This window comes from Branchiostoma lanceolatum, chromosome 4, assembly GCF_035083965.1.
Source record: "Branchiostoma lanceolatum isolate klBraLanc5 chromosome 4, klBraLanc5.hap2, whole genome shotgun sequence".
In the NCBI taxonomy this organism is placed as follows: domain Eukaryota; kingdom Metazoa; phylum Chordata; class Leptocardii; order Amphioxiformes; family Branchiostomatidae; genus Branchiostoma; species Branchiostoma lanceolatum.
Genome location: NC_089725.1, coordinates 5707031 through 5734862, shown reverse-complemented (window position 1 = coordinate 5734862; position 27832 = coordinate 5707031). Strand labels below are relative to the sequence as shown.

The 27832-nt window shown below is 42.1% G+C and overlaps 2 protein-coding genes and 1 long non-coding RNA gene across 3 annotated transcripts; 2 read left to right on the top strand and 1 right to left on the bottom strand.

The window, feature by feature from the left end:
• Positions 1–2696: 2696 nt before the first annotated feature.
• LOC136432329 (zinc finger protein 436-like) lies at positions 2697–5434 on the bottom strand. Its single transcript, XM_066423521.1, has 2 exons — positions 5323–5434; positions 2697–4490 (listed from the first exon to the last, which is right to left on the bottom strand). Exon 2 carries the CDS (start codon positions 4479–4481, stop codon positions 3501–3503), a length of 981 nt encoding a protein of 326 aa, XP_066279618.1. The 5' UTR covers positions 4482–4490; positions 5323–5434; the 3' UTR covers positions 2697–3500.
• Positions 5415–8914, top strand: LOC136434131 (uncharacterized). The gene is made up of 3 exons (XM_066426895.1): positions 5415–5607; positions 5734–6451; positions 7151–8914. The coding sequence occupies exons 1-3, from the start codon at positions 5415–5417 to the stop codon at positions 8844–8846; spliced, it is 2607 nt and encodes an 868-aa protein (XP_066282992.1). The 3' UTR covers positions 8847–8914.
• A 6514-nt stretch (positions 8915–15428) lies between these two features.
• LOC136432328 (uncharacterized) lies at positions 15429–25356 on the top strand. The gene is made up of 2 exons (XR_010755514.1): positions 15429–16102; positions 23698–25356. It is a non-coding gene; the product is annotated as an uncharacterized lncRNA (long non-coding RNA).
• The last annotated feature ends 2476 nt before the right edge of the window (positions 25357–27832 follow it).

The following is a 27832-nucleotide window of genomic DNA, read 5'->3' as shown; positions in this document are numbered from 1 at the left end:
TCCATTTCGTTTTATTTAATTCCATTTCATTCCACTTCGTTCAAATTCATTCCACTTCGTTCAATTTCACAATGGAAAATAAATCATATTTCATCAATTCGTAATGAATCTTTTTTAGTTGATAAAACAAATTAAGAATCAGTGCGTGCACACTGCCTAGCCTAGATATAGAAAAAGGTAGGTATTATAATGTAATTTAGCCAACCAGAGACGATGTCCCTCATGTCAAGATAGCGTCGAAGATGAATATCATTTTCTTATGTCCAGCCTATACTAGTACTGTAGAATGTGTAGATAGGCGAAAATATGATCACCTGTAAATCTAGTATCCAAAAAACTTGCCAAAGACAAACACAGACATTTTCAAGCTACTTATATATATCTACGTACTTAAGCCAATGCATTTGTAGCGCTTTACAAAAGAGAGAATGTATTGTAACAGACAGAAACGTTTAACACACAATATGTCATTACGCCTTTTACGTCCATATCCCTATAGTCATAGTTTTTAGAATAGACTATGCTTATAAATTGCTTTGTCATTCTTGCCATACATTGTACCATGTACAACTGTCGAGGAATAAAGTTCATCCATCCACTTAATTCCATTCGATTTTGTTCCATTTCGTACGATTTCGCACTTCCTGCAGCTGAACACCCCCACTCACTCATCCTCGCATACTCTGGGAATGGCAAGTGGCGCCTCTAGCTCTGCATACTGTCCTCCATGCCGTTCTGTTTGGGGCCGCACACCCCTACACACATGAAATGGTACATTCCGTCTGTCGTGGCCCGCCTGTGATGGCCATACTCGCCATACTCTTACACGCCGGAATGAGCAGTTAGCTGGGCACTACATGGGGGTTTTCTCTATACCGGAAGTGCGTTTCCGGGTCAAGAATGTGTGCCGCAACTGCCTGTTTTGGGACAGAAATCCGCATCAACTTTTTTTTCATAATTCAGGTGTAGGTACCTTTAGAAAATGTGAATACACCTGGACATAAATTATGCTAATGATTCCATCATTTGCATAGTTTAATGGAAACTTATATTTCTCTTACGGTAAATGCTACGGATGTCATATTTGAGGTGTAGGTACCTTTAGGAAAGGTGAATACACCTAGACATAAATTATGCTAATGCTTACCTCATTTGCATAATTTATGCAAAAACGTGTATTTCCCTTACGTTAAATACTACGGATGCCATATTTGAGGCGTAGGTAACTTTAGGAAAGGTGAATACACCTGGACATGGATTATGCTAATGATGACCACATTTGCATAATTTATGCAGAAACGTGTATTTCCCTTATGGTAAATGCTACGGATGTCATATTTGAGGTGTAGGTAATTTTAGGAAAGGTGAGTACACCTGGACATAAATTATGCCAATGACTACCTTATTTGCATAATTCATTGTATCTCCCGTACGGTACATGCTACAAATGTCATATTTGAGGTGTGGGTGCTTTCAATTCGTCCATCAGTTATAATAATGATATAATGGTTCTGAGTAAATAGATATAGCAACAAGTATAATATATTTCAGGTGTAGGTACCTTTAGAAAATGTGAATACACCTGGACATAAATTATGCTAATGCTTACCTCATTTGCATAATTTATGCAAAAACATGTACTCGGAGACATCCCCCACTCGACACGTAGGTCAGTGCTTCCTCCGTTGAAAGGTCAACGTTTACGCACCTGATTACCCCAGTGATACTGCAAGTACCCGGCTATACTGTATGAGTCGCGTTGATGCTTCAGTCGCCACTGCTGTCCTGTGAATTTCTCAAATATGACTAAAATCCAGATCTGAAGCGTTTTTTTCCCCTTCTGCTCGCTTCATATCAAACCAATTAACTATGAAAAAGTGTAGTACAATGTAGTCGGTCAGCCTGGTGCTAAAGTTTGCAGGACAGACTGAAAGGTAGGTAGGTAGTCGACGTGGTAGTCGTCGGGGTTATACCGCGGGGTGACATACCCTTTCGTTGGCTGATACAAGACGGGAATGCGCCAGGTCTCCCGTCCGGTTAAATAGCGCAAATCACCGTATGGTTGAGGTTCGCCAGGCCTCCATCCGGGTCATTTGTTGTGAATCACCAACTCCAGACAGAAAGATTTGGACCATCGCACACCTGGGCATGCCCCTACAATTTTTCGAAAGGTGTGGTGGGTTCTTTTGCGTGCGCGGGGTGTGTCTCTCCCCAAACATGGGACCTTCATTTAACGTCCTATCCGAGGGACGTCCCTAACCCTAGATGAGCTAGGTACTCATTTACACCTGCGTGAAGTGAGGAAAGTCGTGTAAAGTGCACAGACTGAAAAGCGATACTGTATTTTTTTAAATGTTCGCGGATTTGTTTTCACCTTCCCTGCCTTCCCCCTACTTCTCTCTTTCAAGAAAAATAAACCAGGTCAGGTTTTCTTTTGTTTCTCATAATCGCAACCCAATGGAAGGAACTACATTTCACATCTATATCTTTCTTCCAAGTTAAGTATAACCAACCTTCGGTGTAACACACTCTGTTCGCCGGTTCGTGACGCGGCAAAAGCTGGTTATATCATAATACTTATACCATTACACAATGGCATTTTGCATTCTGTTGTACAGAGGTTATACATGTATATCTAGCTCCATCGTTGTGTTATGATTGTAGAACTGAAATAAATTTCCATTCAAACAGGGAAGTTGTGCATCAATGCCTCCATTTTATTTCTTCAAAGATACAAATATATGGCATAGAAGATACACGTGTGGTTGTTTCCAAGCTAACAAAAAAGCGCCATACTTCGTTCTCAGTTTGAGATACCACCGCTTACTCATACAAGGAAGCTCCGACATCCCCCTTAATGCAAACGGCTAGCGTCTTGGGTCATAAGGCTTACAAGTAACAACAGCTAGACTACAAGCTAAGCGTCACAGTTGGACACCGGTGCCTTCGTCACCAATCTGTAATTTTCCTAATGACAAAGGCTTGATGGCCTAATGCACTTGTCATATTTGGAGAGTTTTCCCACTCGTATGTTTTAACTTATGTTTAGATAAGTAAGAAATGTTCCAAGTATTGTAACCAATCTTTTCTCTCACGTAGTGTTCATCATGTTGAGATTTCAACAATGTATGATGTTCTTAACTATTTCAACAATGTATGATGATCTCTACATGCTTAAAAATGTCACTTTTGTTACCTTCCCATGATTCTTTGGCAAAAGTGATCAAAGTCAAGACCATGACTGGCAGTAGCAGACTGTAGTCTGGCTGTTTGCGTTAGCTCAATAGATGTACACGTTTCCTCTTTAATTATCTTTCCATGCTTTCTGCGTCGAATTTGTTAACTTTCCATGTTTCTTTGGCAAAAGGGATCTTATATATGTGAAGTTGAACAGTCACGAACTATTCAAGCCGGTTGGGGTTTCTTTCCAGAACGTTTGTTCCAATGGGCTGTAGATTATACGAGTTTTCAGTCCTTTACCCACACATATAAAATTTCTCTCAAGTGTGTTTAGACATGTGTCGGTTTAAAGAGCCTTTTTGTGCTGCAGAATAGTCGCAGTGGTTGCATTTGTAGGGTTTGTCATCCGTGTGTGTAGCCACATGTTTGTTTAAATCACCTTTTCGCACAGTGGAATAGTCACACTGGTCACATTTGAAGGGTCTCTCTCCTGTATGTGTTCTCATGTGTTCAGACAGGTGAGACTTTCTGTTCGTTCTGAATCCGCACTCTCCACACATGTAGGATTTCTCTCCAGTGTGCGCAGCAAGGTGTTTGGCTAGATCACCTTTTCGCGCAGTGGAATAGCCACATTGATCACATTTGTAGCGCTTCTCACCTGTATGTATTTTCATATGGTTAGATAGGTTAGACCTGTCGCTCGTTCTGTATCCGCATTCTCCACACATGTAAGGTTTGTCTCCAGTATGTTTAACCATATGTTTGTTCAAATACCCTTTTCGCACAGTAGAATAGTCACACTGGTCACATTTGTAGCACTTATCGCCTGTGTGTTTTCTCATATGCTCGGATAGATGAGACCTGTCGGCCGTTCTGTATCCGCACTCTCCACACATGTAGGGTTTCTCTCCGGTGTGTTTAAACATGTGTCGATCTAAACTGCCTTTGTGTGCAGCAGAATAGTCGCACTGCTCACATTTGTAGGGTTTCTCACCTGTATGTTTTCTGTTGTGTATAAACAGGTTAGCCTTTGAAGCTGCCCTGTAGTCACAATCTGAGCACGCGAAGCGTTTATGCACGGTACGTTTCACCGCAAGCGTGTCCGTCTGCTCTGTTCGACCCTGTACATGTACCGGAGGATGGAAAGACTTTACCCCCCACGTTTCCACACATGAAACCTCCTCTTCCTGGTCCTGCTGCCTTCCCGTGTCTGTTGCCGGAGCCTCGCTGATGTTTGTCTCGTTCCCAGGGTGTTTAATTGGCAGCTCGTCCTCAGGTATCTCACAGATTTCGTCGTCCATTTCCAACAACTGCAATGAAATGTGCAACATTGTAAATGTTACCAATGCTATCCCATTTCTACCCCGGAATAGTGGTGTAGCAAGACAAAGTTTACGAGTCATGACATGGCTTCAACTTGTATCCTGACAAATATTCTGGTCTGTCTTCAAATTCTATTCTGTAATTAGCACGACCCCTGCTTTCATTATTCCTTGACGTAAGCCATGAATGTGAATGTAGTTCATGATGCATGTGCATTAGGATGTTTGGCAAATGTAACTTTAGTATGTCACGGTTTGAACACAGATACCTAAGGCTCTTGCCCCCATCATGTTAGTATTGACCAATAGGATCAATCGTAGAGAATTGCTTCAAAGGAAGTGACCCTTGACCTCTATTCGTGCGACATCCGCCGCCCGGGCGGTTGGGCTCGCTTTTCGGTTACCACCATCCCGCCCTTGCAGCATTCATCTACATTTCCTCTGCAACATTGCTAAAACTGTAATATTTCGCAACTAGCTTTCAACATGGTTCCTGCACATGTGTTGTAAATGCAAAGACCTCGGCCTTTGGCCGTTCTATGTCAACACGCCCTTACATGGCTATTGCGGAGGCTTCAAGCCTCCACAATAGAGATAATGGCAGATTAAATACATCGTTGCCCAAACCGCGTACCGTATACGTACTAGTATATCCATTGTCTTGTACTCGTCGAGTTTATGTATGAAGAGTAAATACGTAACACTCGTTCGACCCCCCCCCCCCATGATTTCGAAAATCGCCACTAACTACTCCCGTAGTGCTATCTTGCTGTCTTAGTACCATCCACTAGTGAGTGATTATAGTTCGCAACCGTCTTACCTGTGTTCTGCTGAAGTTACAGAAGCGATGAAGCGTTGAAATATCTTGCAAATAGTCTTAGACGGGAAGATTCCTTTGTGTCGCTGGTCAAAATGGCGGACACGCGGGTCAGTGTTTCCGCCGGTGAAAGGTCAAAGTTCACGTACCTGATTATCCCAGTGATACTGCAAGTTCCCGGCGGTGGGAGGGATCCTCGCGTCCCAGTGGATAGCTACCGCCCGCCTCAAGCTGGGCAGCCCCCAGCCAATAAGGTGCTGTCTCGCCACGGTCTACTATCCTCGTGGGGTGTGCGGGGAATAGGATAAACTCCAAAAGGTAGGTCGTTATCTCCGCACCCGGCAACAAAAGACAACAAAAGAGACCAGCTCTAAAACTGGGATGTTGGAACGTTCGAACTATGATGATTTACAGAGAATCTTAAGGACATTGATGATGCCAGGAAGACAGCTGTTATCAATGATGAATTGAGGAGGCTGAACGTGGATATAGCTGCACTTCAGGAAACACGCCTTGCTGACTCAGGCACTCTAAAGGAGCAGGACTACACGTTCTACTGGCAGGGGAAAGGGTCCAATGAGCCCAGGGAGCACGGAGTAGGCTTCGCGGTGAAGAACACCTTACTGAGGATGGTGGAGCCGGGAAGTAATGGATCTGCGCGTCTCCTCACTCTCCGCCTCAACACAACCAAAGGCCCCATCACCCTTGTCAGCGTATACGCCCCGACACTTGCTGCCACCCCTGAAGTAAAGGATGAGTTCTACGAGAATCTCACAGCTACCATCAGGAACATTCCCAGTGACGAACAACTAGTCCTCCTAGGTGACTTCAACGCAAGAGTGGGTGACGACCATGAATCCTGGCCAGCATGCCTTGGAAAATTTGGTGTTGGCAAGATGAACGAAAATGGACAGCGAGCGCTGGAGTTTTGCGCATATCACAACCTGTGCATCACAAACTCGTACTTTCAGACCAAGCCCCAACACAAGGTTTCCTGGCGACACCCTCGCTCGAAGCACTGGCACCAGCTGGACCTGATCCTGACAAGACGGACCTCGCTCAAGAACATGCTACTGACACGTGCGTATCAGAGTGCAGACTGCGATACAGACCATTCCCTGGTATGCTGCAAGTTCAAGATGGAACCGAAGAAATTCCACCACGCAAGACAGCCGGGAAAGCCACGTATCGACATCAGCAGAATGGCTCAACCAGAACTCGTGGAAAAGTTTACTGTTACTTTTGAGAAGGAAGTTAACAGCAAGCCATCTGGACTGTCAGCGACAAAGAAGTGGAATGATCTGCGAGACGTGATGCATCGTACAGCCATGGCTACCTTCGGAAAGAAGACCACACAGTCACACGACTGGTTTGATGCCAAGTCAGCAGAGATGGCCCCCGTGATAGAAGCCAAACGTGCTGCTCTTGCAGAGTACAAGAGAACACCCAGCGAGAGGAATCTCCACGTCCTCAGAGCCGCAAGGAACAAAGTCAAACAGACAGCCCGACGGTGTGCCAATGAGTACTGGAGCAAGCTTAGTGAAGACATCCATGTAGCCGCCATAACAGGAAACATCAGAGGTATGTATGATGGTATTAACAGGACACTTGGACCAACCCAGAGCAAGACAGCTCCCCTTAAGTCCACCACTGGAGAAGAGATCACAGACAAGAAGCTACAGATGGAGAGATGGGTGGAACACTACTCGGACCTCTACTCCAGGCAAAACACTGTGTCCCCCTCAGCCCTCGACGCAATCGAATGTCTGCCAACCATGGATGAACTAGATGCTGAGCCAACCTTGGATGAGCTCAACAAAGCCATCGACAGCTTGTCCACAGGAAAGGCACCAGGCAGTGACGCAATCCCGCCCGACCTACTCAAACACTGCAAGACCGTCTTACTGCTCCCGCTACACGAACTTCTCTGTCAGTGCTGGAAGGAAGGTGCAGTCCCACAGGACATGAGAGATTCCAAGATTGTCACCCTCTACAAAAACAAGGGAGAGAGAAGCGACTGCAACAACTACCGGGGAATTTCACTACTCAGCGTGGTCGGCAAGGTATACACGAAAGTTGTACTAGCCCGTCTACAACGGCTTGCTGAACGTGTCTACCCCGAGTCGCAGTGTGGATTTCGTGCCAACAGATCGACGATCGACATGATCTTCTCCCTCCGTCAGCTGCAAGAGAAGTGCAGGGAACAGAACATGCCTCTGTACATAGCATTCATCGACCTCACCAAGGCGTTCGACATGGTTAGCAGAGACGGCCTCTTCAAGATCTTACCCAAGATAGGCTGTCCACCAAAGCTACAGAGCCTCATCGAATCCTTCCACACCAACATGAAGGGGACAGTACTGTACAGTGGCAACCTGTCTGAGCCATTTGACATACGCGGCGGTGTAAAACAAGGTTGCGTTATGGCCCCCACGCTGTTCGGGATCTTCTTTGCCCTGCTCCTGAAGCAAGCCTTTGGAACAGCAACTGAAGGAATCTACCTCCGCACAAGATCCGACGGCAGACTCTTCAACCTCAACCGCCTCAAGGCCAAAACAAAGGTAAGGGAAGCCCTGAGCAGAGATCTACTGTTCGCTGATGACGCCGGACTTGCAGCTCACACAGAGCAGGGACTCCAGTCTTTGATGGATCGCTTCTCCAGGGCATGCAATGACTTTGGTCTGATCATCAGCCTTAAGAAGACAGAAGTGCTGGGCCAGGATGTAGAAGCACCCCCGGCCATCACCATCGGTGACTATGAACTGAAGGCTGTGAACCACTTCACATACCTCGGATCCACGGCAAGCAACAATCTTTCCTTGGACAAGGAGATCGACAAGAGGATTGGAAAGGCAGCAACTACACTCGCCCGTCTTACCACTCGAGTGTGGGAGAACCCCAAACTCTCTGTCAAGACAAAGATGGCCGTGTACAACGCATGCGTTCTCAGCACACTTCTCTATGGGAGTGAAACGTGGTCGACCTATGCCAAGCAGGAGAATAGGCTAAATGCCTTTCACATGAGGTGTATGCGCCGTATCCTTGGCATATCATGGAAGGACAAAGTGACCAACACCGAAGTGCTGTCCCGCGCCGGCCTCCCCACCATGTTCACCCTGCTCAGGCAGCGCAGACTTCGCTGGCTAGGCCACGTCCGTCGCATGGAGGATGGCCGAATCCCCAAAGACCTTCTCTACGGAGAACTGATCTCAGGAAAGAGACGTACCGGGAGGCCACAGCTGCGTTTCAAAGATGTCTGCAAGAGGGACTTGAAGGCTCTAGATATTAATACGGAGCACTGGGAGGACCTTGCAAGTGACCGTTCCAGGTGGAGATGCACACTGTTCAGACAGCTCAAATCAGGAGAAATCAGACTGATGCACAGCGCAGAAGAAAAGCGGATCCGCAGAAAAGAGCTTTGCAACAGAACTGAGTCAGCTTACAGATGTGATTTTTGTGGCAGAGACTGCCATTCTCGTATAGGGCTGTTTAGCCATAGTCGATGCTGTAGGGCTGTTGTGAATTAGGATTTTACCATGGTCAATACTGACCGACGGAGGCCATATATAGACTGCAAGTTCCCGGCTATACTGTATGAGTCGCGTTGATGCTTCAGTCTGCTACTGTTTTCCTGCGAATTTCCCAAATAAGACTAAAAAACGGCTCTTAAACGTTTTTCCTCCTGCTTAATTGATGTCAAAGCTATTAACTAAGAACACATTTTGGTGGTCCGTCAGCCTGGTGCTAAAGTTTGCAGGACAGACCGAAAAGCGTTACTATCTTTCCTGCGCTGTGATTGGCTGATCCATATACCCAATCTATATAAGGCGAAAACTGACTGTTTACTCCGCTGAAGCGAAAGACGCGTCCGCACAGCCTGGTACAGCGTTAGGAGCTCCGTCGGACCGCCCAGGAAGAACGTGCGAGACAGACCGCTTCTTGCCGAAGTTTGTGTCCACGCGAAGTTTTTCAGGAAGTAGAGAAGATGTCACAGGTACCGGCTATACCGGGAGCAGTGCAACCCCCGCCGGGAACCTGCAGGAGCCCAGGTGGTACAAAACCCGCCCGGACATGACCAGGCTGGAGGGGGAAGACAACAACAGAATAACGACGGCGAAATAGCGGCACCGCAACCAGAAACAGCGCTCGTCGCGGCCGTGCAGCAAGCTGGAGGGCAGCCCCAAGTGCAAGCGCCGCCACAGGACGGTGGTCAGCCGAGAGTACCACGTGGCGGAGCCGGTGACCAGCAAGCGGGCATAGGGCTACCGCCAGCTCGTCAATGCAATATAACACCGCACCAGCAGACTCATCCCCAGAGACTGGTCCGGCGTCCGGTGCTCCTAGGGGCGGACAGCACGTGCAAGACAGATCGTTTTGTGCCCAACTCTGGGTCTGCGTGAAGTCCTAGGAAGGACATTATGGTCTCAGGGAGTATAGAAAGTTGAATTTTGCTGTGATTTTGAAATTTGACAATTTTGGCGGTATTTTGGAGTTATGCTGACTACAGGAGTCCGGAAACACAACACAAACACACACACACACAGACACGCCAAAAACAATATCTCCATTTTTCATGGAGATAATAAGAAATGGAACGGAACGGAATAACGAATGTGAGAATCTTGTATATGTATGTGGTGCATATATGTAATTGAATGAATAGACGGTGGAAACAAGAAATGCATATGGTTGATTTATCTAAAATCATTTATACTTGCACAAGAAAGGTTACCCAAGCTACAAGGGTGGTTACTCGTGTGATGATATGAATCAGACATTGTGTTGTACCATGTGAAATTGTGTGAACAATAAAGTGTTGCAGTTGAGTCAGTGTTTGACTCTCAGGATAGATGAAATTGGGCCGGATAGTGATGATATATATATATATGAGATTGGGGAGATGAAATAAAGAATGTTGTCACATGCGTCTTAAGTGTCCAGATGTACTCTGGTTGTTGGTTGAATATAACGACCGGGACATATGTTAAGTAGGGAAGATAAAGAAATGAAGATAGGGAAAAGGGGAGAAGGAACAGTTAATAGGTAATAGAAAGATGAGATTGGGAAATATGAGATTGGGAAGAAAGAGAAAATAGGGAAAGGGGAAAAACAAATGGAAAATAGGTTGTGAAGGAAAAGGAGGAGCGCGACGTAAGGCACTACCCCATAGCTTCATATGGATGAGTCAATCGCTGCGCGGAAAGAATAGGTAACTATCTTTCCTGCGCTGTGATTGGCTGATTCATATACCCAATCTATATAAGGCGAAAACTGACTGTTTACTCCGCTGAAGCGACAGACTCATCCGCATAGCCTGGTGACCCAGCGATAGGTACCATAGGTGGTGGGGAGGGGTGACGGGAGGAATGATACGGAGCAAGACGAGGGTCGGTGAATACACGAAGACCTTCCCGCCCACCCGCCCCCTTTTTGTCACAAATAGGCATGAATCACATCGCCGCGCGACTCCAGGCACTACCTCATAGCTTCATATGGATGAGTCAATCGCTGCGCGGAAAGAATAGGTAACTGTACATTTTGAAATGTTCGCGGATTTTATTTTCACCTTCCCTGCCTAGCCCCTATTTCTCATCTTTCAAGAAAAATAAAAGAGATCAGGTTTTCTTCTGTTTTTTTTTTATAATCGCAACCAAATGGAAGAAACTACATTTAACATCTATATCTTTCTTCAAAGTTAAGTATAACCAACCTTCGGTGTACACACTGTCTTCGTCGGTTCGTGACGCGGCAAAAGCTAGTTATATCATATTACCTATACCATTACACAATGGCATTTTGCATTCTATTGTAAAGAAGAAGTGCCACATGTATGTCTAGCTCCATCGCTGTGTTGTGATTGTAGAACTGAAATAAATTTCCATTCAAACGGGGAAATTGTGCATTAATGCCTTCATTTTTTTTCTTCAAAGATACAAAGGTACGGCATAGAATATACATGTGAGGTTGATTACAAGCTAACGGAAAAAGCGCCATGCCTCGTCCTCAGTTTGAGGTTCGACCACTTACTCGTGCAAAGAAACTCCGACATTCTCCTTAATGCAAACGACTAACGTCTCGGGTCATGAGGCGTAAGTAACAGCAGCTAGACTACAAGCTAAGCGTCACAGTTGGACACCGGTGCCTTTGTCACCAATCTGTAATTTTCCTTATGACAAAGGCTTGATGGGCTAATGTACTTGCCACATTTGTAGAATGTTCCGAGTATTGTAACCGGTATTTTCTCTCACGTAGTGCTCATCATGTTAAGATTTCAACAATGTCACTTTTGTTACCTTCCCATGATTCTTTGGCAAAAGTGATCAAAAATGTGCAGTCGGGCAGTCACGAAGTTAAACAATTCACGTTTGTAGGGTTTCATTTCAACCGTTCATCCGCAAATATAGGGTTTCCCTCAAGTGTGCTTAGCCATGTGTTGGTTTAAATTGGATTTTTGTGCTGCAGCATAGTCACACTGGTTACATTTGTAGGGTTTTTCACCTGTATGTACTCTCATGTGTATGTCTGGTAGTCCAAGCGACATGACTGACTACAAGGCAATGAAAAACAATGTGAACAAGAGTTCCACGACCTCATATCTCCATGAACAATTCTATTCATGCAAATAACTTACACATTTGCATAAGATATGCTTGGTCATAAACACCTTTATCTAACTTACATATGTTGCAATATTGACAGGTCTATAATTTTTTAATTAGATGAATTATGGTGTTTTGCATTGATTATGCAAATAATGAATTTATTTGCATGATTGGTATCTGTTGATGCTCCACTTTCCATAAACTACAAATGTTACATGTATTTGAGTCTGATAATGGAAAAAACTGCAAGTATAGATTTTCCTCATCAGCTATGCAAATTAAGTCACAATTAGCATAATTTGCACTTCATTGTGTATATCTCTATCTAAGCTACCTGCATACTAAGTATCATATTGACAATCCTATAATTTTCCAATTAGATGAAATATGGTGTTTTGCATTGATTATGCAAATTAGGAATTTATTTGCATAATTGGTATCTGTTGATGCTCCACTTTCCATAAACTACAAATGTAACATGTATTTGAGTCTGATAATGGAAATAACTGCAAGTATAGATTTTCCTCATCGGCTATGCAAATTAAGTCACAATTAGCATAATTTGCACTTCATTGTGTATATCTCTATCTAAGCTACCTGCATACTAAGTATCATATTGACAATCCTATAATTTTCCAATTAGATGAAATATGGTGTTTTGCATTAATTATGCAAATTAGGAATTTATTTGCATAATCGGTATCTGTTGATGCTCCACTTTCCATAAACTACATACGTTACATGTATTTGAGTCTGATAATGGAAAACACTGCAATTATAGGTTTTCCTCATTAGCTATGCAAATTAATTCCCAATTAGCATAATTTGCATCTCATTGTGTATATCTCTATCTAAGCTACCTACGTACTAAATATCATGGAAATCGGTTGTTCCTTTGTTCAGTTATTCTCCTTAGAAGATTTTTACAAAAACGCCCCTGCAGTTCCAGAGGAAGCTGCTAGGGGGCCCAAACCTACACCACTTCTTTGTTACATCACAAGCTATCTGCCACCCAAAAATCAAGACCACAGCACGTCCAGGTCAAAAGATACAAAAATTGAAGTTCCGCTGCAGTACCAAGGTCACATACCAGGGGGCCCAAAATCGACCTTGAACTTCGGCTTCACAACACCTGCCCACATACCAAATATCATCGTAATCCATCAAGAGGTTCCTGAGTTATGCTGACTATAGTAGTGCGGAAACACAAACAGACAAACACACACACAGACACACCTAAAACAATATCTCCATTTTTCATGGAGTCATGGAGATAATTACTTATGCCGTCAGGCTAAAAAAGAGCATGCAGCTCAATCAGTAAAGGTTAAGAAGGAGGCCAGGCTGGGGTTTGGAAGGCCATACGTACATTACTACCAACCAAGACATCAAACACTGTTACATATCTGGAACACGAAGGGCAGGGTATGTCTGACAACAAAGGGATGGCTGAAACTTTCAATGATTTCTTTCATAAAATCATACAGGACCTATGTAGCACATTCACTAGGGCCGTCTCACCCTTTTCACCAACACAGTTTGTGAAAGAGACAAACAGCACCTTCAGTTTCATACCAGTTACAGTAGAGGCTGTCACTGAACAGTTATCAACTCTGAATATAAAAAAGGCCACTGGCATGGACAGTATTGATAATAGACTCCTGAAAGCAGGAGCACAAATCCTTGCCCCATCGCTTACAAAGCTTTTCAACAAGTCTCTGACCACAGGAGAGTTCCCAGCAAAGTGGAAGATTGCCAAAGTCTTGCCCATCCACAAGAAAGGGGACAAGACCATGCCAAGTAACTATCGCCCAGTGTCTGTCCTGCCTGGTATTTCCAAAATACTAGAACGGACTGTTCACAACCAGTTATACGGCTACCTTAACCAGTTCCGACTCCTCTCACAATGCCAGTCAGGCTTCAGAAAGCGCCATTCTTGTGAGACTGCCCTGCATTTTGTAACTGAGGACTGGATTGAATCAATAGACAAAAAACAAAAAACCGGGGTGATCTTCTGTGACCTGTCCAGGGCCTTTGATACCCTAAACCATGACAGCATGTTGAGTAAACTGAAAGCCTACGATGTGTCATGTAGATGGTTCACATCTTACTTAACTGGGAGGTTGCAGCGTACTTGTCTCAACTCAGCTTTGTCCGAAACATCTCATGTGACCTGTGGCGTTCCGCAGGGGTCCATTCTTGGACCCCTCCTTTTCATTGTGTACATCAATGATTTGCCTAACTGCATACGGTCATGTAAAGTAGCCATGTATGCAGACGATACCATTTTATACTTCGCACACAATAGAATACAAACAATACAGGAAACAATCCAGCAAGACTCTACCCGGCTAGTTCAGTGGTTTATCGCCAATAAGCTCTCTTTAAACCCTACCAAGTGTAAATCTATGCTGGTTGCCTCTCAAAGATCCAGAGCCTCTGACCAGCACTTACAACTTACTCTAGCTAATACAGATTTGGAACAAGTCGACACGTTTAAGTATCTATGAGTTGTCATTGACAATGCCCTATTATGGAATGACCACTTTCTACTTGTCTCCAAGAAACTAGCTCGGACAATTGGAATTATGAAATGCCTCAGTCCATACTTGAACAGGCAAGCTCTGCTGGTAATCTATAATACATTGTTTCTCCCCCACATCCAATACTGCAGCAGTGTCTGGGACCAGGGAGGTAAGGGGTGCTTAGATAAACTCCAGAAGTTGCAGAACAGAGCAGGCAGAGTAGTGTTAGGGTGCGACCGCCACACTCCCAGCGCAACCGTTCTGAATTTACTAGGTTGGACCACTGTAGAGAGGCACCACAAAAGAGCTAAGGCCGTCTTAATGTACAAAGCACTAAATGACCTATCACCACCACACATGTCCCAACTTTTCACAACTTCTGCCCATACCCATACACACAACACCCGTTTCAGCACACAGGGGGGGCTTCAACTACCAAAAGCACGCCTACAGTACAAGAAAAGATCGTTCTCTTTCTCTGGCGCGGTCCTATGGAACTCACTGCCACTACAAGTAAGAGATGCAACATCTATCGGTGCTTTCAAAACTATATATACAATATACAAGAGAAATCAACTAGTGTTTAAATTTCGGTTATCTCTTATGTAAATATATTTTTGGTTCACTCATTTATTAATATGATTTCACATTATGTCAACATTGATATGCAAATTCAACCTGATTTCATTTCATTCCATTATATTTTGTCACTAGTATATGATGTTAATGTATATATTTGGTAATATTATGTTTTGTTTGATATGTTATCTAAGTTACTTTGGTTTCATATCAATTTTACTTCACATTATGTATTGTTACTTGTTATTTTATGTAAAAAACTTTGTTTGGGGATTTCCCCCCAGGGCTCATTGAAAAACGCCAGCTGGCGACATGACTCCCCTGGTAAAATAAAAATAAACAATAAACAATCATGACTTCACTACTACTTGTACATGTATATCCCTCCAGGGGGGATGTGAACTTGTTTACACAACTACATGTACAGTATATGTGATAAAGCATGTTGACATATTCCTTAGCTTCTTCAAATATTCCCATACTACTGTTTCCTTTGTTTCATATACTGGCCTGTATGTGTAAAATTATGATATGTGTGAAGATATTATGTTAACTTTTGACTCAGTGGAAAGAAAAATTCACTTTTTGGTTTATGCGAAAGGGAGAGAATATATTTCCTTATACCTAAGTATATGGGAAAAGGGTTTGGATCCACTATTACTACTACTACTTGGAGATGTTAACATCAAAAAGTGATACATGATGAATCATTATTGATTTTATAGTGATAATCAATGTATTTATTTAAAGTAATATCATATACAAGAACAAAGTACAAACAGATTTAGTATCATACTACATTCAGAGCATATCTTACATGTTTTCAGAAGTCCATGGTAGTCATATTAATTAATATTGGTGGTACTGTTAACATTAGATAATTACCTTAGCCAGGAATTCCAAAGTATAAATCCAATTAACTTAGTAATGCACATTACTTTCCTGCCCACACTAACAGGCGGTTCCAACTTCCATGGCAAAATAGGACTTGACAGCTACATGAGGACACATGCGACTACAGAGGGATGAGAAAAGCTGTCGTCGTCAAACGGATAAAGACCCCATTGTGTACAAGTGGTACGTATGTATTGTGCAACAGTAAACAGATGATGAATGTCCTTCACTATCATGATCAAGTTTGCACTTTTAACTTACACGTATATCGTACTAATAGCACACTGTATTTTTTTTCAGTTTTGTAACACTTTATTTTTCTATTTCAGGCCCATTTAGTGTATACCACAGTCATACACGTATGAACACATTCAGAAGTAACCTCTTCAAAGCTTAAGGTAGACTATTTGTACACAATGTACGACCTCAAATTAAACTTCACAGTTTGTAATCACTCTGCTCAAGAAGATTAAGTAAAAGGGCACTGTATATATTGTCCCTTTTTAAATATGCCAGTGCCATAATGAACATTTGAAATGCTGCCACATTGACAAATTTGTCATGTGCGTGACCATATAGAAATAATCATGACAACCAATACAATATTTTGAGAAGATAAATTACTTGATGGGGTGCTTCAAGAGATTTGCGTATACATTTCTATTTATAGAATGGTATGAAATTCATATGCAGTATATCAAATTGTTGTCAGCAAGTAGAAAGAGAGCTAACTTTCGGAAATTTTTACACTACTTTGAAGGAGCCATGATGAATGAATGTATTAGACTAGTAAATGATATCATGAAACAGGGCTCGAACTTCTTTTGTCAAAAATAGGTGCACTGGTGCACCCAACCCAAAAAATTAGGTGCACAGAAAAAAAATTTGACTGCAACACATAAAAAAAAACGATTGTCAACAAGCCATTAGTTTGACACTACTGCCTCTCTTAGAATTAATCTGTAATTCTAACCATATTTCAAATTTCAAGCAAGCAGTACATGTCTTAGTCTCCAACCAGACCCAATAGATTGCAAAGACCGTATCCAACTGGAAGTATGAGCTTATAGTACAATCTAAGGTCTGGAACAAGTCGGTCTGAACAAAGGCTATTAACATCTAATTGTTACCTAATCAAACTGTGCTTCTGTAAGTGAGTTTATTACTCTCTGTCCCCGTGCGGCGCCATGCCGGGCTGACACCTCCAGGCCGCGACTGAGAGGCCGTTCACTTGGGCAGGGCTTTACCGCGAAAATTAAACTTCCCAGGAAAAATAAACTTAATGTTGCCAACAGAAAAGACTTGGTCTCTTTTTCAAAATCAATCTGTTACGAAGATCGCTACCAAAACTGCTTCAATCGTCACAAAATGCGATCAATTTTGACCAGTTACGTCGGAACTGTAAGGGCAATTCCCGCCATGTGGTCACGTGGAATCTTGCTGTTGATCTCTAGTAATAGTGGCTTGAACCCGAAACAGTAAACATTGTCTACGAATGTTTTTGTAAGAACGGTTTTCCATGATGCCACAAATATCGCCGATGGGTGAAAGAAACTGCTATTGTGAGAGCTTTTTACTAGGCTCAACCAAGGCGCGAACCTCCCACTGGGACGTGCGCGGGTGACTGGGCTTGGTCATAAAAAGATTAGTACCCCGGACATTCGTACGGCTGTTAGCATTACAACGAGGAGGGGCAGCGGCACCTTTATTGAATAGAAATGCTCCGCCCTGTTTGAGTTGTAGCAGACCTTGGGTTGGCTATGAAAAATCCTTCTGCCTGTTGGATACGGTCTTTGCCAACCCGTAGGTCTGCTTGGAGACTACATGTCTATGAAATAAAGGTTGTATTGGTTTTTTCTGATACATGAAATAAGGTACAACAAAAGGTTATATTTTTTTATACTTAAATCTCAGAAATATTCTGTATAGTAGTGTACAAGAGAACCGTTACCCTATAGAGTACAAAAAAATATTGAGGTGCACTGGCCATGGTGCGCCCCACAGTCAAAAATGAGGTGCACAGCTCCAATTTTGGTAGCACACAGGTGCACATGCACCCACTATTTCGAGCCATGTGAAATAGCACAAGAGATATTTTCTACAAGATTACTGGCCATAACACAGCATCACTGTTATTCTCAGTTTTTCTGCGCTTCGGTAAAACAGAACAGGCCATTTCCTCCAGATTGACCGGACCTGAAGTATTAGACTTGAGGTCTGCCTTGCATGTACTTGTGGAAACAATATTTTGAACATTATAACCATACATATACCCAGTCATATTTGTATTCCCCCCTCCTGCAGCCCTCTGTAAGGAAAAGAAATTCTCAACACAATCCTGACTCAACCTCTTTGGTAGAACATAAACACCGGGATAAATAGACTGGAACTGAGGGGAAGACATATAAGAAATCAAACTTAAATAAGTATTGATTGTCAAATTTAGATCTTCAAATGTTTGCCATGCGATAAAATGTTTGGCAACGACTGATTTTGCATGAAACTGAGCCTGAAGACTTGTTCTCCAGGACAAGAACCATCTCTGTACATTCTTTAACATAATCAATCTTGAGTCATCACAATGGTTCAAAGGCAAATTACTATCACAAACTGTCCACAGATCATTACAGTTAGAAATATATATTTGAGTGGACATAGTAGCAGAATTTTCATGCTCATGCATTTCCTGTTGAACAGCTGAGGACAATGTATGCACAGACAGGTTCACTCGCATCTTAGCCCAATTGTCTAAATAGACATGTTGTTTAGTTAATCTAGTCAAAGCAAGTGGACGTTTTCTGTCTCTGTCAAAAACTGACTGTACATGTTTCCAAATCATATTTTTACCATCAAATTGTAAACATCTAGTGTTATAATGCTCATGTCCACTGCTGTGCAGATTGTTCCTCAGCTTCTTCATCAGGTGTGGAGGGTCAGACATGAAAAAAAGAGGACCTGAACTTAAAGGGTTGTGACACACATGACCGCCCTCACCACAGTTCATTCTAATAAAAGCACGGTTAGGTGAAGCACCGTCACATACAGAAAGTAAAGTGTGAAAACCAAAATCATTTAACAAACCAACTCCAGTCCAAAACATATGGTTAATCTGTACTCCTGTCAAACCTTTAGTCAAAAAATATGCAACCGGAAAAGAAAATGGCCGGTGCAAATAAACTCTTGAACATAAACTGCATTACATGTGTAGCGACATTCTGGTGACATGATACATTGGATACAGGTGGAACAGTTGACAAATCTATCGGTACATCATCTAAGTCTACAAATCCTACAAGCTTATTGCTGTTTGGCTCCCATACCAGGCCCTCTTTGATTTTAACTTCATCAAACGCTAACATTACTATAGTGCCGTGCGGTTTTATATTCTTAGTTTTAAAAGTATCCTTCATTCTTTGCATATAGGAAGGGTGCCACTCACTAGACGAAACAGAAAAGTTTTTATAATCTCTTAAAGTACGGCCACTAGGCAATCTCAGAAAACCAGACTTAGAAAAGGCGTCATACTTAGACCTAGACTGGTAATGACGAAGACACCAGCGGATGACAAGTGGGTGCCAGCGCATCTGTCGTTTAGGAGTTACAAGGGCCTTTGCCTGATCAGCCAACATAATCATGATAAACTTATCAGATTCTAAGCCTGTATGTTCAGTTAGGTGAGACTTCAAAAGTTTGAGACTCGAAAAGGCTTTATGTTTACAATCATTCCAAAGACAAGAGTATTCACGCTTACAGTACCTATGTTCGTATCACAAGGTTCTATATGACATGAAGAAAGATGTACATTAAGATCAGAAATAGATGAAAAACTCACATTACAGTCATCCCATCTACATGTTGCGTTATATTGTTGATCCTTAACATTGTTAATGCCTTTGTACAAATTACTGAAAATATACCGCATATCTTTGTCTTCATGTTCTGAACAGAATGCCATAGACTTTGTCTTTTCCTGCAGCTTTTCATAATTCTTTCGTAAAGTAGTGACCTCTAGTTTTGCTTCTTTGAGCTGTTTTTCTAAAGATTCCCTCGGGAGATATTGGAAGTTTGTAAAGAGTCAGGCTTTGATTTATGGGCATTAAATCGAGATAGCATACCCCTAAATGTAGCATCTTGCCTCTTACACACAGGACAGATGTTACTGTGACCACTTGCAATACTTGGATCATTACAGACATTCGGGAAAAATAATACACAGTCCTGACTTCTTATGCATTTCTGTTCGCCAAGATAACATTCTACTGTAGCACTGATCTGACCATCTTTTCCTTTTAAAATACGTATACTGTCAGGGCTTTCAAGTACATCTCTATATTTGTCATAGCTACAACCATTGCAGACTACCCCATCTTGGAAAAACTGAAGAATTGTTTCCAAATGTGTCTCATGAGAAACCGTGTGGGGCAACCAATCCCAAGATTCGTGATTTACCGTCTTTCCCTGGATCTGTAATGTCCAGGTCATGTCCTGTGTAATGTGCAGTTCTATTGAACACAGATGTTGAATCTGGGGGTGATATCCAGTGGAACACAACCTCTGAATCTGAACCTCTTATTTTCCAATTTTCCCACTGGTTCTTAAGCAGATCTGTCCACTCCTTCTGCAGGGACTGCAAGGTGTATGATGTGTGTGCTGGACCAGGAGGGCCCATGTGTACAGTTCTGTTTTCCTCGCAGATGCTGGCAGCTGTATCCCGCATGCCTGCTACATCAACATTATCTGCTCCTTTTAACAGACGCTTCAGGTTTTCACCTTGCTTTTCAACAAACTGGAGCAGTTCTGACTTAAAGTATGTCCATCTTACCTTACCTTTGAACCGTCCAACTTGACATTTGTTAGACTGACATGGTGCGAAGGACAAGTAGGTCTTAATTCCTTCTGCACTGTACTTATTTGTTTCAGTAAAGCGATTTGCAGCTGATGCAACTTTTGGTGAGAAAGGGTCATGTGCTGGCTTCTTCCCATACACTGCCTGAGTACCTTTGACATACAATAACCCATACAGCACAAGCTCATCAGGTGACAATAACTCACCCCCCTGGAACCATGCACCATCAGGACACAGAGTTGACTCAGAGCCAACATTAGGGGATACCTGTGGGAGATCTGTATTGATGTTCATTTCACACGTTTCAGCTTTGTCACTCCCTGCACTACAATGGGATTGTGTTGCACTTTCATTGCCTTTTCTCTCCTTTTCCTTCATTGACTTAACTGCATGTTGTGATTTGGCACAGGACTCAGCAGTGTTGGAACTCTTGTCATCAGGATTGGGACTGTTGTCAGCAGTGTAACAACTCTTATCAGGAGTACTGAGACTGTTCTCAGCAGTGTTACAACTGTTCAGCGGAAGCTTATGTTTTTTTGGACGTCCACGTGCATGAGGCTGTGTACAACTAGCAGACTGAAAGAACATGTCTACATTGATGGTTTTATTCTTATTCATTCTGATGTACTTCATAACTGCATCCAATCTCCATCCAGACCTTCTTGGAAGTGTATATGTGTAGTCACGCAGATTAACCCTGGCAAATGCTGGACTCTTAACTTCAGGGACAGTGGCTGCAAGGTTGTCAAGCCATTCTTTTCTGTTGTCAAATGTGATCTGTGTGTGACAATCTTTGATGTTCCCTTCATTCAGCAGTACAAACTTTCGTTCAGGTGCTGACAACCCAAAGCTGAGGTAAAGCTCCCTGCCCACCAACTGTGGACATCCTTCCGTAAGGTCTTTCCAGAAGATACTTTTCCGTCCACGTCCAGCCATTGTTATCCTGGAACAAATGATGTTAATGTCCACTCTTATTTCACTGTGTGTAGTGTACATGTACATGTGTATGTACTTTTATATACAAGTTGCCATGTCACTTTGTCCAATGTGTTAGCCTTATTTCCAGTGGTCATTTTTTATTCCTTATTGTAAGGATTAATGACTTGTTTATCCTATGAGGCACATGTAGGACACTATTTAAACAACTATCACTTATGACAAGAAAAAAAGGAAACGGTTCAAGTTTCACAAATAATTTTATTCAGCAATAACAACATTTCAGTGGCTAAGAAGTCTGTCAAAAATAAATGTGTAAGGCTGTTCTGTAATACAAAATAATTCTTGGAACATATTTTGTTTCTCACTTCAAAATTCAAGCAACAATGGACAGCGAAGTGAAGAACAGGTGAAAGTTGTGTTCTTTTCAGGAAGGACACTGAAAGGGTTACTCCATTTGCAATAGCTTTGGGAATGTTCACATTTTTTTACACTTTACAAAGGTAAATTGATGCAGATATTTGGCACAGGAAATGGTTCTATCTAGACTTTCATTGTCATGTATACTGTACAGTTACATTGTACAAAGAGGGACTGCAAAATGAGTAATTCAATCTGCCAAGAGGATTATAAGTTTCACAAATATACAAATCAGTTAGAGAGTATCCATTATGTCTGCTTTCATGTCAGTAGAATGTCTATGACTGTAAAGCGCTTGAAAGGAAAAAAAATGATAATTCTGAGGTTCTTCCATGGATCTCTTACAAAACAATTGATTGCCTATATTATATTGTTCTACGTGGTCTATAATTGTTTTTATGAAGAAAGGTATGCTGTAAAAGTACCATCAAGGTACAGTATGACCTATCACAATACAGGGGTGATGTATCAAAATGAAATTAGGTGTTAGGTGACTGCACTTGCAGGTGAAAACCTTGGAAACTGTACTTTTGAAGGTCAATATTAACATACAATTGTGAAGTAAAATTTTGTAAAGTCTCGATACATGAATGCTGTAAATAGTAGTCTTGCATGTTTGTAAATAGAGAATATATGTCAAGCCCTGTAGTATATTCTCTATAATATAATATATTACGTTCAGAGAAGAAATTCAAGCAGGTACACAGGTTGAAAGAAGCAGACGAGACAAACAAATTGGTTACTGATTATGGAGATACATTTTTTCTATCGCTTAGTATTGAGAGCAACATTGCAACCTGACTATCTTTTTTATTTGGTGGAGTCTTGCCCAGAGCTGAAATCAAAGAACGTAAAATGACACAAGTCAGCTGCTGAACAATAGTCTGCAAATGGTCTGGACTATCTGAAGTGAAAAGAAGGTCTAGATGAGCAAGGGCCTCTTGACATTTTCCATCTGACACAAGGGTTGCAATCATGCCATGAATAGTACAAGAAGACGAAGACGATTTCCGCTTAGTACCTACCTTACTGTTACTACCTTTAGACTGAACATTTTTACTACCAGAATGTGTTGCCTGCCTTAAAGCCATACTAGATTTTGCGGGCATCAGATCGTATTGTTGCCTCACACGTCTCTGTTTTGACTTCAGGAAGGTGAAGACAAGTTTTTGGAGAAAGGCAACTTTGGTGGACAGCTGTTGATCAGACACAGAGCATGCATGTAACATTTTGAAATACTGTTCACGCAGATACTTAGAATGACTCAACTTTGACATGACTTCATTCATAATATTAGTAGACATGTTATCATACTTTAATATTCTACTTACCAGAATCTCCAGGATCAAAAAGAACTCAACTACAGAAGGGTCTACCTTAACAACATACTTACCATCCTCCTTTACAACTACACATAACTTCTCCAAAATCGACATTACAGAACTGTTTGTAGCATGACAGACAGTATGATCTGTTACAGATGTCTGCAGGGCACTTGTGCCATCTGGAACCTTAATGTCATCCCTTACTGACTTCAATACACACCCACTGTGATACTCTCTTATCTTTTCTTCAGATGGAGACAGCAAAGGAAGAGAGACAGGGGCCTCTAGTGAAGGAGTGGTGGAAGTGGTTTTGGCAGGAGTAGAGATGAATCGAGTTGTCCAGAGATGTTGAAGCACTAAGTTCAGAAGAAGATGTACTTCATGAGGAGAAAAAGGAAAGTCATCGCCAAGCAGTGTTTCATCAGGGACTTGAGACATCGAAGAAGTAACGCTTGAAGAAAGGGGTTGAAAAGAGGGCAAAACTGTGTGCAGATTGCAGGAAGCATTCTTATGTATAGTGGAACTGGCAGCAGTAGTTGAAGATGAAGAAGCATATGTGTGGTCAGATGGCTCAGTATCGCTATGGAAAGGTACAGCATAGGAGTGATCAGAGCATAGAGAAGCTTTAGAGACTTGTGCAGATCTACAGGAGAGAGTCACAGATGAGCCAGAAACATCATCAGTATCACAATGTAGAGGTTCAGCATTGCAGTGATCAGAGCAGAGAGAAGCATCAGATACAGAAGAGAGAGTCACAGATGAGGAGGTACCGTTATGACAACATTTGAAAGTAGAGAACCAGCTCTTCTGGATATGTGCATCACATCGCAACAAAGCAAACTGTTCTTCCAAAACAATATCTCGCTGTCTCTGACAACGCTTCGGAATCCTACAGGCAAGGTTATGACATGATTCAAAATGCTGCTGCAAAGTCGAAACAAATGTGTGACATGACTCTCTTACAGATGTGTTGCTTTCGGCATTGTTAACTAAAAAACCGGCCAACTCATTCTTACGTTCCAAACTTAAATGATACAAAAAAGACAGCAGACGATGTGTCGTCACTCCCGGAAAGTGGAATGTAGCGATGGGATGAGGTGCTGAGTCCTCTGGAACTGCTGACAAGAATTCACTCTCTGATGCAGTGTCCTCAGCAGATGACATATTGACGTAGATGTATCTGTAGATTTGTACAATTATTGTTGTAACTTGTGCTGCATTTGATCACTTCCCATATACCAAAAGCATTTTCAGTTTTAGGACAAGCAAAATTATGCTGTCAGGTCTTTCTCTGTATTACTTTATTTCTTCCAAACCTTAATTTATACTTGGCGTGAGGAATGAATAGCTGGGAGTTCGACTTTGGATGGTTTGCTGTGCAATACTATCAGTAGGATGTATTTTTTCACCCATATTAATAATGTATTAATGGTACTGGTATTGTTGTTACTTGAAAGTTTATTGAAAATTCCTGCCCGTAGGCTACTTGCAAGTACATGTAGATATACATGTAACACGGGGTGGATGGACAGACAATGATGAACAATATAACATATGACTACTCTACTTTTAACAACTGACACTAAGTTGTAACTTATTGGGTTTGGCTTTTTTTTCCAAGACAGTGGAAGACGAATGATCCCACTTTTTATGTAATGTGTGGGTTAATGACAAGGCTGTATTTTGGTGTTATGAACAGTTCAAGGATGTCAGTATGAGAACCGGCTTTCATATTCTAGAAGTAGAATGAAGTGTGGCTTTCAGCTTTTATTCTGTTTCGATATTGGACAAAGTGACAATGATCCATGAAAATTTTGATAACAGTTTGACCTTAGGTATTATTTAGAAATACTTGAAAATCACTCGTGCATGTCTTGATGTTAACATTACAAATGAGTGGTGTATTGTGAGTATCGAATTCAGTGAGCAGATTGTGCCATTGATGAAAACTATACACATATATAACTAGATAGATAGATAGAGAGATAGATAGATATTAGATAGATAGATGATAATTATAGAAAGAGAGATGATAATGACAGACAGTGCAGTTAACATAATGTGATCTTTAATGATAAAAGTGCAGTGATTTTACAGTGAATATATAAGTTGCTGCTTTCTGAACATCTGTGTTACCTTGTCAGATATGGCACTTGATATGAATAGACCTCATAAATGAAGTCTTTCCATTTTAGTTTACATTATCTCTGAAGCATACGTTACATATGAAATTGTAATAAAGTTTACTATACATTCTTGTCACGTTTTCTTTCATATGATAGAAACTTGAAATAGTTATCACACACAGATAGGGGAGGCCACATGATAACGTTACTTGTTGTTTGTTATACCAATACATGTACTACAGACAACAACAAGAAACATACGTTGTTTGTAATAGACCCCTTTCCAAATACCGCGGCCATTTTGAATCCAGGGCGCGCGCACGTGATTCGAGCGCGGGAAAAGTCAACACCCGGTAAGACCAAGCCGGCGGTAAGGCGTCCCCAATAGAAACCAGCGTTGAGTCATCTTCGGCGGTGAGATGTTCTCCTTCTCGGTGAAATCCATCGATATATTTGCATGGCACAAGTAGATGATATTGTTGTGGACACTTGGACTAGATATCGGCCAGTGAAATTGTGAATTTCTGCTACTTTTCCACAGTTTCTGCCGGGATGTTGAACGCGCGCTACAGTGATAAAATGCTGATATGTTTACACCGCGTGCTTGTAATTTCCCTAATAATGTTGGCTAAAGTCGAGAAAAAACCCACAAAACATACACTTTTCGGATCATTTTAGCTTCGTTTAGGTATGAATATAACTCTTGAGCCTTTTGGCTGTTGTGACAATGCCAACATAATCTTGAAATTACGTTAGTTTGAGGGAGGGGCGTGTTTTCTGTGCAGCGTTACATCGACTTCGCTCAGCAATATTTGACATTTCCGCTGAATGCAATCCCACACACACAAAAAACGGGAAAATATAGGCCTAGACTTGAGTTCAATGTACTTAAATATGGCAGCATTCCGGCGGCTTTTTGACGATCTTTTCGGATGCCAAGTATTTAGGCTTGAGGACTCTAAGTACGTGAGTGACGGTGTGTATTCCATTCTATCTGACGTTTTGCGGAAATATCTTAGATTTCCACAGGATGAAACCCCACAACAAAAGGAAAAATATCGGCCGGAGGTCCTTCAGTCCTCAAGTCAATATTATCTAACGTTTTTTGGGTTCCATCCGGCCAACAGATATCTGAAATATTGCCGCGCAAAATGATTTAAAGAAACGTCAGATAGAATGGAAAACACAACTTCACTCACGTACTTGGAGTCCTCAAGCCTAAATTCTTGGCATCCGAAAAGATCGTCAAAAAGCCGCCGGAATGCTGCCGAATTTGTACCCAAAAGGACATTGAACTCAAGTCTATATTTTCACGTCTTTTTTTTGTGGGATTGCATTCAACGGAAATGTCAAATATTGCTGAGCGAAGTCGATGTAACGCTGCACAGAAAACAAAACCCTCCCTCAAACCAACGTAATTTCAAGATGATGTTGGCATTGTCACGACAGCCAAAAGGCTCAAGAGTTATATTCATACCTAAACCAAGCTAAAATGATCCGAAAAGTGTATGTTTTGTGGGATTTTTCTCGACTTTAGCTAACATTATTAGGGAAACTACAAGCACGCGGTGTAAACATATTAGCATTCTATCACTGTAGCGCGCGTTCAACATCCCGGCAGAAACTATGGAAAAGTAGCAGAAATTCACAATTTTACTGGCCGATATCTAGTCCAAGTGTCCACAACAATATCATCTACTTGTGCCATGCAAATATATCGATGGATTTCACCGAGAAGGAGAACATCACACCGCCGAAGATGACTCAACGCTGGTTTCTATTGGGGACGCCTTACCGCTGGCGTGTGGACTTACCGAGTCTTCACTTTTCCCGCGCTCGAATCACGTGCGCGCGCCCTGGATTCAAAATGGCCGCGGTATTTGGAAAGGGGTCTATTGCCAATATAACTTTGTAAGTCTCGTCAAAATCTCTTAACTTAAAGCTTACCAGCAGATAATCGTATGATTACTCGGCACGTCGTCACAGGACACTAATCGCACGCAGTGATCACTATGTACGTACAGAGTGATGTACATGTACGTCGCCACAGGACGTGGTGGCAAGATCGGACGTGTAGCAGCAGACGACGTCGAATTTGCCGCGTAATGACCTTTCACCTTGTAATACCCATCATCCATTGCGAAACCCGTGTTGAGCCTCGTTTTCGCGCAGCATTTCATTGCGCCACCCGTGTTGATTGACACCATGCCATAAACTATTCTGTTTATGCAATATCGTGTGTGTTGTCGCGTACTTTTCC